General features: G+C 38.8%; 1 protein-coding gene and 1 long non-coding RNA gene across 3 annotated transcripts; one reads left to right on the top strand and one right to left on the bottom strand.

Moving 5' to 3' along the window:
- Positions 1 to 2,769: 2,769 nt before the first annotated feature.
- Positions 2,770 to 3,516, bottom strand: LOC110901563. The gene has a single exon (XM_022148381.1). The coding sequence runs from the start codon at positions 3,514 to 3,516 to the stop codon at positions 2,770 to 2,772; it is 747 nt and encodes a 248-aa protein (XP_022004073.1).
- An 8,990-nt stretch (positions 3,517 to 12,506) lies between these two features.
- Positions 12,507 to 16,224, top strand: LOC110899100. Of its 2 annotated transcripts, none has more exons than XR_002569932.2 (4): positions 12,507 to 13,211; positions 13,301 to 13,618; positions 14,771 to 14,849; positions 15,905 to 16,224. It is a non-coding gene; the product is annotated as an uncharacterized LOC110899100 (long non-coding RNA). The 2 variants fall into 2 exon arrangements; XR_002569931.2 differs by having other exon boundaries at positions 14,760 to 14,849.
- Positions 16,225 to 16,896: the final 672 nt, after the last annotated feature.

The following is a 16,896-nucleotide window of genomic DNA, read 5'->3' as shown; positions in this document are numbered from 1 at the left end:
TTGATTTGCTTTGTGGTAGTCATGTCTCCTCTTGTATCCTTGATTTGACTTTTGAGCACTGTGGTCAAACCAGCACCACTTATTACCAATTTTTGTGAGTTATGATTTTTCATTTTTTTGTGGTTTTTTATCATGATTGGATGATCGAACTGATGAGCTTTTATTTTTGTTTTGAACATTTTCTGAATTTTTAACACTTTGTTTTTGTTCTACAATCTTCTTAACAGGGTTTTGCTTTGAGCATTCACCTATTTCAGTAGATTGCAAAACAGTATCTCGAAATTTTTCTTTTAATTTCAAAAATATTTTCTTTTTCTCTTCTTCATCATCAGGTTTATCATCACAATCTTCAATTTTGACTTTGTCAAAATTTGTGACATTGTCACTTATTGGAATTTCATTGATCGGTTTTGGACAGATATGATCTAGTATTAACGACGAAGTCACAAAACCTTTCAATTTCTTTTCTAAATCATCAGTTTTATTTTTAGCACACTCAACTTCATTTTCAAGTTGAGTGATTTTCTCAAGATGAGAATTTATTGCCTTTTCATTTTCAATTTTATTTTCATGTAAAACAGATTTTTTATTTTCTAAAACTTCTATTTGACTTTGAAAATCCGTTTCTTTTTCTTTCAGAACTTTATTTTCTAATTTTATCCAAACATCTTTATTTTTTAAAATTTTTATTTTGTTTTCAAAATCTTTTTCAATTTTTAATTTTTCATTTTCAACAAATGTAATTTTATTTTGAAATTCTTTTTCTTTTTCTATTATTTTTTTATTTTCCAATGTCAAACTCTCCACATCTTTCAGAAGTTTGACATTGTCTGCTTCAGATTTATCACATTTTGAGCACACAACTTCACATTTTGAATTTTCATTTTTCTCTGATTCTTCATTCTTTGACATTCTCTTTGTCTCCGTCTTGTATGTTCCTGCAAGAAAGATTTTAACCGTATCAACAGGATTCAAATTTTCATCTAAAAAACAACCTCTCTTGAAATCATATTTCATAACAGATTTTGCGTTAAAGCATATTCTGATTCTTCTGATTATTTCAAGAATCACATCCAAACTTATATTTTCTATGTTCTTTTCTATTTCTTTTATCAGATCTTTCTTTTTCTTATCATTTTCATAATTGTGCGTTCTAAGTTCTTTGATGAATTCATTTAGACAATAATTTGAGAACCTAGAATCCTTTTTCAGTTTATACAAAAATTTATCCCATTCTAAAGGTAATGCATCTGCAAATTTAGATATCTTTTCAGCATCTAACATTTTTATCCCATACCTTTTCAAATTATCAAGTAATTCATCATACCGCTTTTCCAACTCATTAAAATTTTCAAATTTCCTACACAAAAAATATTCAGATTTTTTAACCCAAGCATTCTTTTTCTCATCCTCTTTCATGTAATCCCAATACATATCAAACCAATCATTTATTCTTCCAAGTTTATTGTTTTCCTTTTCGTCAAACATTTTAACCACAATTTCTTTGTTAAATGACTTGGTTCAAAAATTGTTTTTAGCTCAGAGTCCACAAAATTTCAACTTCTTGTTATTTGCGCCATGTAAATCACCTCGAATCACCTGCAAACAAACGATCAGTTTAAACGGACTGAATACGTAATAGTGTGTGTTGATGAAATCAATCAGAGACTCGTGTCGAAGATTTGTGGATTCGTTCCAATGTTGTTCGGGTGAAATCACTGAATGAATGGGCTTGATCGGATGTGCCAAGTAATATGGGTATAGAATGAACTAAACTCTATACTCAAACTTTTAATTGGGCCTCTAAAAAATAATGACCAACAAAATCTGATATAAGTATTCACTGATTATTGACAACTAAATGTGATTGGGCCAAAACTCTTGTTCACATACAAACTGATATTATCACATGCTGTTTTCTTTGATTTTACTAAACCGACAAACTGTTAACACGTGATGTCTCAATTTAATATCTTGAATGTCCCGAACAATTTTAATATCACTTATTAAATGTGTCGACAACTGTTGACATTACATCATTTTTCATATTAATCGAAATGCTGATTGGACCAAACACTATAGTGGATAGCTATGATAAAAGACTTGAATCAAGTGATTGGGCCGACAAACAATTTTCAAACGAATATGATTGGGCCGATTGACTTTGATGAATCTGATTTGACCGAAAACCCACTAGGCCAACAACTCTTAAGTGATAAAAGAATATGATTGGGCCTACAACTTCTAACTATGCAAACCTTTAAACTCTTTCAACGTGAAGCAAGTTATTGCTGACATATTTTTAATGAGTTGTCAACATTACACTTTTATTCATATGATGTATTAAATGACCCTGGCATATCTCGTGAACTTTTGATATTCTCAATTAGAATGGCCGACAAATCTTGTTTAATGACCTGACATACTCAATTCACAACACAATTCTCATTGGGCCGCCCAACTTTAATTCAAAAACCCAGTTTTCTTTACTTTAAATGTGCAAGAAATATGATTGGGCCGATGAATTTTATTCAGTCAAAACACATAGTTCGGTGATATGTTTTTATTTGATGATCGGACCTAAAAACCACTAGGCCGATTAATAGTCTGATTAAGTATTTTGATTGTGTCGACAAACCAATATCACATTTTTTTGAAAGAAGGCGATTTTATAAAATAAAGAACACCACAGCCTTAGCAAGGTGCTAAGCCATGATCAATGTACAGTACAGCAAAGCAAATAAAAACATTACACATGATACAAAAGCCTCATTTGAAATACTTAAATTCAACCCATTCTTTCCACTCTAAATCCACGAATCCAGCCCTTGCTTTAATCCATAAATAAGAGAGTGCCTTGATGTCGCTGATAGCTCGAGAAATCTGAGTTGCCTTGCCGTTAAAAATCACGTTATTTCTGATCCGCCATAGGGTCCAGCATGTCGCCGCGATGATTAGATAAACCGCCTTCTTCTTTTCTTTGGACGCACTGTGTGTGTCAATATGTTCTAGTAACCCGACTATACTGATAAGGTACCTCGGAAGGGGGATTTTGACCCATAACGAGATCACCGTCCATACAAGATGAGAGTATTGACAAGATATCAGTAAGTGATCCATCGATTCATTATGTGTGTTACAAAGTACACATAAAGTCGACGGGATGTATATGTTCCTCAATGCCAAAGCGTCTCTAGTCGGTATACGATCCAACACCGCTCTCCATAAAAAACAGTTGATTTTTCTCGGTATCCAGTGAAGCCATCTAAGAACTTGTGTTTCCGGTATGGTGCAAATCCCGTCCAATTCAGCTCGAAGACAACTCACCTTAAATGCCTCTCGACAGTCTCGCTGTTTCCATAGCCAAGTATCCGATTTGTTACTTAGTTGAACATTTTTTAGCTGATTGATACATTCCTCCCATAGTTCTGCAGCCTCCAAATGAAGAATCGGTGACTCGCCGCCCCACTTCCACCTTATTTGTCCATCCTCTATTGTATAACGTTGCTGCACCATGCATTTTTTGTCTCTTTCTAGTACAAAGAGAGTAGGGAATCAGTCTTTCAGTGAACTATCACCTACCCACTTGTCTAACCAGAAGAATGTTTTATTCCCGCACCCCAATTGAACTTCCAGCCTGTTTTCAACGTCAGTCAGTTTAAGACTATCCCCTTTTCCTAATTGAACAATATTCTTCCATACCCCACTAATCGACTTCATCAACGGAATACCTGTGACGTTACGATCTCTTCCATGAATAGCCGAAATAACCTTTGTCCATAAATGAGTTGATTCATTCCTGAATTTTACAATCCATTTGACCATCATAGCCTTGTTCATTGACGCAAGGCTGCCAATACCCAACCCCCCCTGATGTTTGGGTGCCACCACTTTGAACCATGGTACCCAACACGTCTTGTTTTGGCCCAGACATCCACCCCACAAGAATCTCCGCCTTACTTTTTCTAGATATTTAATGACATGAACCGGTGCACTGAATAATGAGAAATAGTAAGATGGAAGATTACCTAAGACCGCTTTTATAAGAGTCGTTCTCCCGCCAAAAGAAAGTGTCCTAGCCTTCCAAGTGGATAGTTTGCTTTCAAAACGTTCAATGACGGGTTTCCAATTCCTTACCATTCCCATGTTAGATCCGACTGGTAGACCAAGGTAAGTGAATGGTAAGGAGCCTTTGTCACATCCGAGTATCGTAGCCATTGCCGAGACTTCTTCGTTACTAACCCCCACGCCAAATACCTTACTTTTTGCAAAATTCACTTGAAGACCCGAGGATAAGTGAAAACACCTCAGAATTCTAGCGAGGTTGTGAAAATTTTCTTCAGACCATTCGCCGACAAACAAAGCATCATCGGCATACAAAAGATGTGAGATAATGGGGCCCGAACCAGGTGTTTTGATACCTTTTAGAATACCACTTTCCACAGCACTTTCCATTGCAATGTGTAGAGCCTCCATGCCTAAGATAAACAGTAGAGGTGATAGTGGATCACCCTGTCTAACCCCCCTTTGGATTTTAAATTCCGTTGTTGGAGATCCATTGACTAACACCGATAATCTGGCCGTACTTAGCACACCCGTGACCCACTTCCTCCAAAGAGCCGGGAAGCCCATTTGGGATAAAACTGAATCCAAAAATTCCCAACTTATCGAGTCAAAAGCCTTTTCAAAATCTACCTTGAATAACATGATCTTTCTTTTGCTATACCGTGCCCAAGAGATAAGCTCATTAATGATTAGAGGCCCTTCAAGAATACTGCGTCCTTCTATATAGGCCGCTTGCACTTCGCTGACTAGAAAATCCATAACCTTTTTAAGCCTGCTAGCTAGGATCTTAGTCACCACTTTGGAGATGCAGCCAATTAAGTTAATTGGCCGAAAATTTTTTATCAAATGAGGGTTATCCGTTTTTGGAATCAATGAAATGAAGCTAGAATTGCATCCACGATTTAGTCTACCATGTACATAGAAGTAGTCGAGGGCAAGGCCAAAATCATGCTCAAATAACTCCCAAAAGTCTTTCAAGAATCTGAAAGTAAGACCATCTGGACCCAGTGTCTTGTCTCCGCCGCAGTTCCAAACGGCATCCTTAATTTCCTCCTTTGAAAATCTTTTTACGAGCATTGCGGATTGATCTAAAGATAGGACTTTAAAACCGTTGTTAATGAATTTTGGCCTATCAAACATCTGCTCAGTGAAGATCGATTCATAATACATTTTGATGTTCTTCTTAAGATCATCAGGTTGTGAAACCCATACACCATCAAATTCCAGCCCATTGATTCTGTTGTTTTTTCTGTGTCCGTTAATCACTCCGGGAAAAAATGACGTATTCTCATCACCGTCTACAGCCCACTTGACTTTTGCCCTTTGTTTTAGATCCTCCATTCTGCTCTCGTCCAATTCATTTATCGTTTTCAGCCATGATTCTCTATCACTAACTTCCTGATCCGATAACGTACCCGTTTCAGCTTTCAAGTCCAAATCCTCCACCTTCTTTTGAAGCTCCCGTAACCGTAGGTTATCTCTCTTTTTTAACTTATCACCCCAAGGTTTTAATGCATTTTTTACTGATTTCAACTTTTCCGCAAGCAATTTGTCAGGAGGTTCTGACTTTGTGACCCCTACATATGCTTTTTTGACGACATCCGCAAGACCCTCTTCCTTTAACCAAGAGTTGAAAAAACGAAAGGGAGCTTTACCGAAGAACACCTCTGAGCATAGCAAAATCAATGGTCTGTGGTCCGACTTGAATCTCGCTAATCCCCATAATTTCGCCGATGGCCATAAGGAAAGGAATGACTGACAGACCAATACCCTGTCAATTTTACTGAATTTGTTCCCGTCGTCGGTCACATATGTAAAATTGCAGCCCAACATTGTGTATTCCGCCAGGCCAGCTGTATTGATAAACCTGTTAAAATCCTCAGCCTCTTGCTTGTTGTATCTAGAATTTCTTCTTTCGGTGGGGATCCTGACGCAGTTAAAATCACCCAGTAGGATCCATGGACCCGAGAAAGAACCCATCAGTACAAGCAGATCTTCCCAAAGTTGTTTTTTCTGTGCTAGATCATGGGGTGCATAGATATTGACAATCGACATATCCCCCCCTCCATTGCATAGTTCCCCCATGATAGCTAAGAAGTGCCTGTTTTTTATTGTTGATTTCTTAACAAAAAGACCTGGATCCCATATGCTTAAAAGACCCCCTGATCTCCCCGAAGCTTCTATTGATTCGTAATCAAAGACAGAATTATCCCAAAAATTACTGACCTGTAAGTTAAGAGAATTCGACACCTGTGTTTCTTGAATGGCAATAAAACCGAGTTTGTTCTTCTTTTTGAGGTTCCTTATGTGCTCCGCTTTGCTAAAGTCACCCGCCCCCCTGATATTTGATGATAAGAAATTCATTGATAACGAGTTGTCTCCTGAGTACCTTGAATTTCTTTCATTACCGTGTCAACAAATCCCGATACTTGAAACCCCACTTTTTCTCCAACTTCAATGGTAGCCTCAGCCTCTTGTGCAATCTTTTGCCGCATGTTCTCGTTTGTAATACCTTCATCCCCCTCCGACTCTTTGTTCCTCAAATCATCTAGATTATTAGAAATCGATTTGTTCCGACTTTTAGAGGTCTCGTGTTGTCTGCCGTTCCAGAGAGCATCCTTCATTTTCATTGAAGGAAAAGCGTGTTTTTTCTTTTTGTGCCCTAATTTCAGTTGAGGAGGAAACTGGGCGTTACAATCTCTGTCTGTACTTTGATGTGAGGAGCAGGGCATTTTATTAAGGTCAATGTTTTTGTCTTTCTGATCAATCTTTTTATTATTATTTTTCTCTTGATGGGCCACCTGATTTATGATATCCATTAGATTAAATGGGTCGAATGAGTCCAACATATTATCCTCATTGGGCTTCATAGGAGGAGTGTCTTCCACAACCACATCTTCTTCATTATAAAAGAGATTGTCTAGGCCCAATCCAGAGTTGGGCTCAATTCCAGGCCCAGGGGGACGTGAGGGTAGAGGTGGAGGTGTGTTACAAGGATCCGCCGCATTGTTTGAAGATGTAGAGTCGTCATTAATGATGACAGTAGGACCCATGTTGGAATTATTCTTGTTACCATAAGAAGCCTCCTTGGGACCCGATTTGTCAGGCACATTTTCAGCTGCCTTATTTCCAAAAACCCCATCATTACATTGTGACTTTCCAGAACCCGAAGAGGATGAATCATAATCCATGCTGCCAACTTTTGACGTACCGTTGCCCCATTCTACATTTTCAAGATCCCTCCTATTTTCTTGTGACTCTACCTTTACCGATGCTGACGTATCATGGTCTGTCCGTTCAACCGATGGTGATCGGATCCCCCATTCCGGCGACCGACCAACCTCATCCCACATGTTCCACGTTACATCCGCTTCCGATATCCATATGTGTAAGGGTTCCCCGTCCCATCTCAACGTTAACTTGCTATTGATACGGCCAACCTTTTCGAATAGGATACCTATCAGATCACCGGATAAGTCAATGTCTTCATCTGAAGCGTTTGACGGGACGATCACCTTCCCGAACAAATTTCCGATTTGATTAAAGATGTCATTGTCCCAGAACTGTAATGGAACTCCTTTAATACGTACCCATGCAATCCTTTGGAAAGACAGATGTTGTCCTTCCCATCTTCGTAGAGATGAAAACCAAATGGACCATTGCTCCTTCTTCCTTTCTACAAACTCCTCCGCCTCTACACTTGTCTTAAATACGAGTAACACCCTAAGACCACCCATGTACTTCATTGAGAAGCCAGATAAACCGTCAAATTCCAACAGGTTTTGTAAATCTTTTAAGTCATAAGGATTCTTTACTTCACCAACTATGGATCTCAACCTCCATCTTTTTGAATTTTCACTTTCTTTTAGATGAATTTCCAACGTTTCTTCTGGGACCTTCAGCTCCCGTATCCCGGTTTCAACTTTTTGTTCCGCAGTTTCTGGTCCAACGTTCTTTTCTTCCTGACCAGCCGTGTTCTTAGGGAACCAAGCATTATTCTGTTGATGAACATTCCTCTCCCTAGTGATGTACTCTTTTCCCTCTGGCTTGTTGGCCATCGGCCTCACCTGCTTCTGGGGTGCATTAGCCGTCATGCCTTCCATGAACCGGCCCCGGGGTGCACCGTACTGAGTGTTTTTTGAGCGAATATTGGGTGCACTGTTTTGAAAGTTTTTTCCTTTTTCAAATTTAGCCAAGTTGACGAAGACTCTTACCTTGTCGATTCTAACCGATCCCAGCTTCTCCCCTAGAGCATGTACGTCTCTAACACCCGCAAACCTGACGAAACCAAAAGTGTTTCCATTTCGATCTTTCTTTTTTGGAATATAGGCGTCTGTCATGTTACCAAAGCTATGAAAGACGTCCCACAGGAGATAGCTTGTGCTGTCATCCGGTAGGCTACCAATGAAATATGTTGTTTCTTTTGTAAACGACCTCTTTTGCTGCATGTCTTCTTTAACCAGCCTCCTACCTTTATATTTTGCAACCCGCCATGGTTCCTCACCCCTGTCATCATACCGACCAGAGTTGTCATTCCATCCGCTGCCGAAGTGATCTTCATATGTTCTGTGATTCTCATGAATCATGCCATAGTTATGGAGAGATTGCCGCCCGCACTCCATCTCCGGTATTAACACCGTCCCTCCAGACAAAACAAACGAATCAGTAGTGCCTCGACCCTAAGGGTGTTAATGGAATTCGAATCGATCTAGCTAAACTATACTCAGATAACCGCGATCAATATCAGACCCACTAAGCCCCGAAGAAGTCCAGGAACCGCTGCGGGAAATGAGGGTAGAAAGAGGAGTCGAGCTTAGAACAAAGGGAAAAAAACCGACCCTGTTGCGAGTGGGAGAATCGCTGAATCGAGATAGAAGGAAAGGTACGGACCAGAATTTCCAGGATAAGAAATCGGGACCTTTCACGCTATTCCGACGGAGCTATCTCCGTCGAGCACACCGGCGACGGTTGGGATGCTTGAGAGAGAGAGAGTATGAGCATATATCTAACCAATCGATAACAAACCAATATCACATGCAAACTGACACAAAACACGTGATTTCTTTTCCCAACTACAAATGACCTGACAACCTCGTTTGACGTTTCACACGAATTTATGGACTTGATTATACTATCACACGAAATGATAATTTCACACGGAATAGCTTTCAAACGAAATAGCAAATTTCAAGCGAAATAACAACTTTCACGCGGAATGTCTGTTTCACACGAAATCACTTTCAAACGGAATACGCACTTTTGGAGCGAAATAGCTGATTTCGTGTGGAATGTTCAAACGGAATCTGATTTCGTGTGAAATCAGCAACACTTTCAAATAGAATTAGTGATTTCGTGTGAAATTAAAGGCAATTTCAAACAAAATTAGTAATTTCGTGTGAAACAACAGCAGTTTCAAACGAAATTAACCCCAAAAACTAATTCCGTGTGAAATGACAAGGCAATTTCGAGCGAAATTAGGCACTTTCGAGCGAAATAGCTAATTTTGTGCGAAATTAAGCTGACGTCACACGGTATCAGACACAAAATCTGAGATTTCTCTCAAACGGCTAGGAATTAGGATCTGAAACTTGTAGGGTTATAGATCAGGTATTTTCGCACAACATATAAAAAAATCAGCTAATTTGGACCGTAAAAACCCGTTCAATTTTGAAAAATTCAGAAAAAAAGTGAAAGAATGAGTAGAAGATGAAGAAATAATGCAATTAGAATCTGAAATCGATGAAATCCTATACGAATCTATGTGTTTGATCAGTGCAATTGAGCTCCTGCTCTGATACCACTTGTAGGACCGGTTTTGACTCCGAACGATTGCAAAACGAACGTGTGACGTGCGAAATCCATACACGAACGTGACCAAACACACGAGAACGTACTATAACCGTGATTCTTATTGATTAATATGACGAGTACAATGAACCGAAAATCACGTTTGAGGACTTTCTCTCTCTAGACTTTCTCTCTCTAAGCTTAGCTCTCCAAAATGTCAAATGAGCAAAAAGTCTTAAATCTAACACTATAGCTCCCTATTTATAGGCCAAGGATATAAGGAAGGTTTCCTTATTTACAGAAATGCCACTTTGCCTTTTCTATTAAAATATAACACTATAAGCCTAGATTTCTTCAGTTTCAGCTACGGTTTTAGATTGACGGAGGCGATAGACATAAATGTACAATAGAATGTCTACCTGTTATCTCCATGAACCTTTGTGCCCTTCTGACTGCACTAGCCATACACCATCTGATGTCAATCAACTCCATCTCTTCGGGGTCAATTTGATCATAGTCTTCCTCGGTGAGGTTAGTGTTTCCAATCTTTCCAGCAACAAGGCTCTCATAGGATTCCAAGACGAATGCCAAAAACACCATTTGCTGCTTGGCTGCTTCTTCGCTGAAGTTTTGTGCATTTTTGAGGTCTACAACAATATTACACTGGAACATGTTTTTCAGAACTGATTTTTGTTGTTGACTTGGAGCAGTTGAAGATGATCCTCCATGATAGCCACTGCTTGGATTTTCTTGATTTGGCATGTTTGAGTTTCCTGCTGAGAATGCAGTCTTCGGCGACACAGTTTTTGGAATCATACTTCCTCAATAATATAAATCAACATTTTGTTGATACGAGGAATTGTTGACTTTGTTCGTTTTCCTGATCTCTAATTCATGACTCTCCAATCTTTCGATTAGCAAATCAACTGTCAAATCAGTCGAACTCACTGTGTTCTTCAACATTAGTGCAAAATACTGCCAATCTTTCTCATCAGGCAGTGAGTCAAATAACTTATCAACCAACTCTTCCTGTGTAAACACAATTCCATATCTTGCAAGTTCCTTCTTCAAGTGACAGAATCTTTCTATCATCTTTGATACAGATTCATTTTTCATACAGCCGAACAGATCAAATTCTTTCTTTTAACAATTTTTTCTTGTTTTTAACAATTTCAGCTCCACCCATGCACTTTTTCTCTAATTTTGCCCATAAATCTCTAGCATCTTTATAATCGATTAGAGATATGATATCATCCCTTACTGATTGGTGAAGTAATGCGATATGCGATACATTTTTGCTCAGCGATGAAACTTTCTTGGTCATTTTCGAATAAGTTCTTATAGTCACTTCTTCCAAGTTTAAATCCGCTCTTCAAGCATTTCCAACTCGGGTAGGCGAACACTTTTAGCCAATCTTCAAACCTAGGTGCCCATCTGTTATATTCTTCTGTGGCCATCAGCTTGGGTGGTTTGTTGTAGGTGCCATAGGCGTTATCAACGCTTAGAGAGTCAACAAAGGTCTTTTTAAGACTTGGGTTCGGAGCCGTTTTATTTGTGTTGCTTGGCGTGGCATCTCCTGTGCTGCTGGTATAGGCAAATACATCACTAAACGGGTTTAGAAAATCATCCCCCATCTTTGAGTATCTGAAACAATTACCAAACACTTAGACAATTTTTTGTGATTTTCAAAGGCTTCACACTGGTGCACTTGGATCGAATGACTGTTCGATCGAGTGGCACACAAATGAATACACTTAATCGGATAGCTGTCTGATCAAACAGCTGTTCGATCGGTTAACAAGCAGATGAAAATCAGAAACAATCAATGCTGTCCGATCGGTCGACTGTCCGATCGGGTAACAAGATGACGTAAGTAGATGATAACAGATAACAACAATGCAGTCCGATCGGTTGATTGTCCGATCGGGTAACACTAATGATATCAGCAACACTATCTATGAACAATCTAAGCCAAATCGTTCAAACAGCTGTTCAAACGAGTGAATGACGTCATCAAATAAGAACAGCTCAACATAGTTTTTGATGATTTTGATCTGGTTTTTGAAGGAATTTTGTTATGAAATCTTGAAGGATTATGCTTTGATTGATTGCGAATCGATCTATATCAGTTTTATCAAATTTTAACCGTAGATTTGTGATAACCGGTAATTTACGGATCTTAATTACGTAATTAACAGGCGATTAACGCGATAATAAATAATGTTTTAGACGCAAATTAACTTAATTAGGCCTTTGGAGTGCCTAGGAGCGTTATCCGACTTTACAGTGCGCGTGTGGTGATTTACGGAAAATCTGCTGAATATTACGCAACAACGAACTGATACCGTACGAAATGCTGACAACACCGACAAATATGGAGGTTACATGAATATATTTATGCTTATGGAGTTTGGATTGCAATAGCGGGTCCCGTAGAAATTTCGGACCACTTACACATGAGATGGGATTGTGGGCCCTGGGCCAAGCCCAAAACCCACAAGCCTAAACCTACACATAATATACAAGATCTATACAAAATCCATAAAAAAAAAAAAAAAAAAATCTTATCCTTGCAAATCTATACATGATCGGCCCAAAATCTCTTCTAAGATCTTTATAAGATATGCCAAATCTCTACAAATCTCAACAAAATATTTTGTGTCTCAAAAATTACAACACCCATCCTCTTGTCTGCAAGTTATAAGCATACACACACAAGACCAAAGAAAATAACATTGGATGATACCCACATAAAGAGATTATAAAACCTCACCTCCTCTCTCGATTATACCTGCACAAACAAAACAAAAAGAGCAGACACCTAAATTCATTCATTTCTCCAACAATACACACTCAAATTTCACTCTCTTCTCTCTCGGTTTCATATACAACCACAGAAAAATCAACTCTCACAAACATAACCCAAATCAAACCCTAAGAACACACACACACACAACCTGCTCTCACCCTCTCGATCTACTGGCACGAAGATCGGAGCCGGAACCGGTGTTGATGCCGGCGATTTTTCTGGCGAGACACACCCCCCCTTCACTTATCTCTCGTCTCACCTCACGGATCCGACCGCTGGAGCCGATTAACCGACCGGCTGCCGGTGGTTCGGTGGCTCGGTCAACCTGCAAGCAGCCCCCCTTCCTCGTTAGATGAAACGGACCACCACCACCGTCTGGTGGTGGTGTTCGGCGGTTACAATAGAAAGAGAGAGAGACGAGACGGAGAGAGAGGAGCGATGAGAGAGAGAGAGATGTGGCGGCGAGGCAGCGGCGCTCACGGCGGCGACGGTGACGGACGGTAGTGGCGGTGTGGCGGTGGTTCGGGCCTTTGGTCCGACATGTCTTCCGGTAAGAAACCCCCCCTGATTGCTACATTTTTATTTTTCGGAATGTTGGTGATGTTCTTGTCGACTGAAGGATTACAATGGCTGTGACAGTAGGTTGGTTATGTTGGTTCGGTCATCTCGAATCTTAGTTACGGGTTTCTCAGGTCAGGCGGTTCGGGTCTCAGGTCCGGGTCAGATTCAACTGGTTTCGGTTCGGTCAACGATGGACTCGGGTCAGCTGGTCAACGGTCGAGGAGGGTCAAGTCAGCAGTTTCGTGACGGGTTCGGCTCGACTCAGTCCAACTCGGTTTGACTCGGTGTATTTCGGCTCAACTCGGTCCAACTCGGTCAACCGAGTCAACTCAGTCAGTCAACTCAGTTGACCTGGTCAACTCAGTCAACACATTCGGCTTTTCGACACAAGATTCGGTAAAATATTAATATCGAGATTTATAACTACGATTACGATAGTTTTAATGGATTACGTGATATACGAGCTCTCGAACCGAACAATTTAGTAAATTCTTAGTTAGAAATTTACTTGGAATTACTTATTGTCGTGCTTATAAATTGAATATATATATATATATATATATATACACTGTTTGAATCTTGTTTGAATTTTGACAAATAACGACACTTTAGTTGTCGGGGGCGTCCAAAAACAGAGGAAACTCTACCCGTTTTTTTTCGAGAAAATCTGTAAAATAATTACGTTTTATTAATAAAATGAAGCGGAACCAATCGACTACAAATGATTTTTGTAAAACAAAATACAGGTGTATATTACTTTCAACGACATTTCACAACATCACGAAAGCGACAATTCGGATTTATTTACGACAACTATTTTATAAAAAAAAAAATAAATGTAGTTTACATTTATTTCAAACTTTCGTATAACACGAAAACGTTTTATAAAAATAAGTATATTTATCTCAAACATCGAACAATACGAAGCCGTTTCACGAAAATAAATATAGTCTATATTTATTCCAAATATCAAACGACATGATTTCGTCTTATAACATAAATATAGTTGATGTATTTACTTCAAACGGCAAACAACACGACCCTTTTCATAAAATAAATATATTGTATATTTATTTTAACAATCGAGCAATACGACTTCTTTTATGAGGATAAATATAATTTATTTCCTTATTTCAAAGTTCAAACGACACTTATTCGTTTTACAAAGTAAATATAGTTTATATATTTACTTCAAATATCAAACGCGATATATAATACGAGCTTGTCATGTACTATTTTCGTATAAATATTCTTTTATACACATACGACTTCTCGAGACGGCTAGCGCAATTACAACAACATATTTATATTTTTTTATATAGATACTTATTTGTTTTTAAATCTCTCGAGAATCAAGTCTTTTTGAGACTTATTGATTACTTACAACATTAAGCGAAGCTAAACGAGTATAACTTACTCATTTCCGTTAAGTCAATAACTTACCGTCGAATCGTTCGATTAACGATTCGGTAGAGCTCGATGACACGTAGTTTAGTTACTGCGCTTACTTAGAAACTTATTAGATATTCCGTGCTAGGGATATTGTAGAATGCACGTTAGCAAGCCACGTCTTGGAAACGACATCATCGAAGTCGTAATTAGCTAGCTTTGCACAAGGAACATTCAGGTGAGTTCATAACCCCCACTTTTTACTGTTTTACATTTTTGTAAATGTTTTCGGGGTGGAAAGACATGCACGTTTTGCAAAAGCATACAAAGTTTTGAACAAACGCAAAACTCGTATTTCTAAATCATATTACGAAGGGATTCCGAGAAACTCAAATGATTTACGAAAGGTTTATACTAAACATACCGGTTTTTACAAAACAAATGCGTATTATCGAAAGGTGAATGATTTTTCATGACTAGGGATGAGATCATCTGGTGATAAGATTGAGGAAGGATCAGTCTTAGAGACTGAGGGAGGATCAGTCTTAGAGACTGGGGGTAAAATACATGTACAATGATTTCAGACACTTACAGACATTTTTATACATGGTATGTTTAGCTTAAGGAGGGTTTAGTACTTAGATCATGTGAGTGGGTAGGCGGAAACTTGAGGCCATTAATCCTCAGGGTAGGACCGAGGGACAGGAGCGGTAGATCTATCTGGGTGTAGCGAGCCCAGCCCCAGGCCCAACAGTACGGACCTCGGGGTGACTTTGTGCCCGACGCATAAATCTGCTAGGTTTGAGTCTTCATACTTGCACTTCACACATACCATTGGCTTTGCAAACCATTGGTGATCTCTTTTTTTTTCTTTATTGCTACATACCAGGGACATATATACTTACGAAACTACTTGTTCATACAAATTAAATACCATGTTTTATACAAAATTCAAAGCATAAGATTATGCGGGTATGGAGTCAAAGTCAGGGTGGGCATTGGCGGTTATGCGAACATTACAAATACAAGACTTTACAAATACATGGTTTTCATGAACATACTGTGTTACAAACACAACGTTTCCATATAACTTGGCAAGAAAATGACTTTTGATTCGTTTTCTTAATACTATTTCAAAAACCGGTTATTCCAAAGATTTATTTCAAATCTTTCTCAACTCAAAAGGTTTATTTCAAATCTTTCACAACTCAAAAGATTTATTTCAAATTTTTTACAAACAAACTATGGACTCGCCCAACTTTATGTTGACTTTTTCGCATGTTTCTTTCTCAGGTTGTTTTTTAAAGTCAAGGCACGGTTGTAATAGGAGGACCATTGGAGACTCGAGTACTTAGTGGGCGTTCAGTTTCTAGAAAGACTTAGCTTATTTGCTTCCGCTGTGCAATGAAGATACCAGTCCAGTCACGCCAATGCTCTGATATTTCGGGGTGTGACAAGATTCACGTCCAATTTTATGTTTTTCTAACTTTTGTGTGAAAAGAAGAAAATTTCAGTAAGAATAGAGTAGAAAGTGAGAGAATATGTCTTTTTCCGGTGAAATTTGACTCTGATCGGCAAGAAGTAGCTCGAATTCCAGTGAATTCGTTGTCGTAGATCTCGATTCAGCTCCCTGGATACTCTGATACCACTTGTTAGGTCCTCTTTGTACTGGATCGGATTGATGCAAACGTAGATGAACCGATCTTGATCAAAGTGCGGAATCCTTTGGATCAAGTCTTAGAAATACGACACGCAATTCAACATTTAAACACTGTCTTAATCTTTCTATTAAGATATTGTGAAAGTATAAGAGCCAGAAGAAAGTCAGACGATGACAGAGTATACAAAGGTGTCAGCAGATCTAGAGATGCAAAAGTTCTGAATGACATACCCTTATGGGGTATTTATAGCCAGAATCAGGATGATGGAAAGTGCTGTCCGATCAGATAGCATGGCTGCTGTCCGATCGGCTGACAATGCTGACCGATCGAATGGCCCGTCCGATCGGGTGACACAGGTCAACAAAAGTCAACACTTTAACATTTAAGCGCCATATCCTGATCTGTCGTTCTAGCTAACATACATACAAACATAAACATTAATTGTTTACTAAGATACAAAATATGACTAAATGCTGACGGAAGCTACAGACGATTGTACTAACACTACACTTGTGGTCAACATTGTCCACAATGTGTAGGAATGAGAGCTTTTAAAGACGCACAAGGGATGTGACACATAACTAACTTCCCAAATTTCACCCCGGCCAATAATATACAAAACAC

Source organism: Helianthus annuus, chromosome 13 (genome assembly GCF_002127325.2).
Source record: "Helianthus annuus cultivar XRQ/B chromosome 13, HanXRQr2.0-SUNRISE, whole genome shotgun sequence".
NCBI lineage: Eukaryota > Viridiplantae > Streptophyta > Magnoliopsida > Asterales > Asteraceae > Helianthus > Helianthus annuus.
The sequence above is the reverse complement of the archived record's forward strand: the minus strand, read 5'-3'. Positions and strand labels throughout refer to the sequence as shown.

Excerpts from the sequence above, each read along its gene's own strand:
- LOC110901563 (XM_022148381.1), bottom strand. The coding sequence starts at position 3,516 with ATGGTGCAGCAACGTTATACAATAGAGGATGGACAAATAAGGTGGAAG.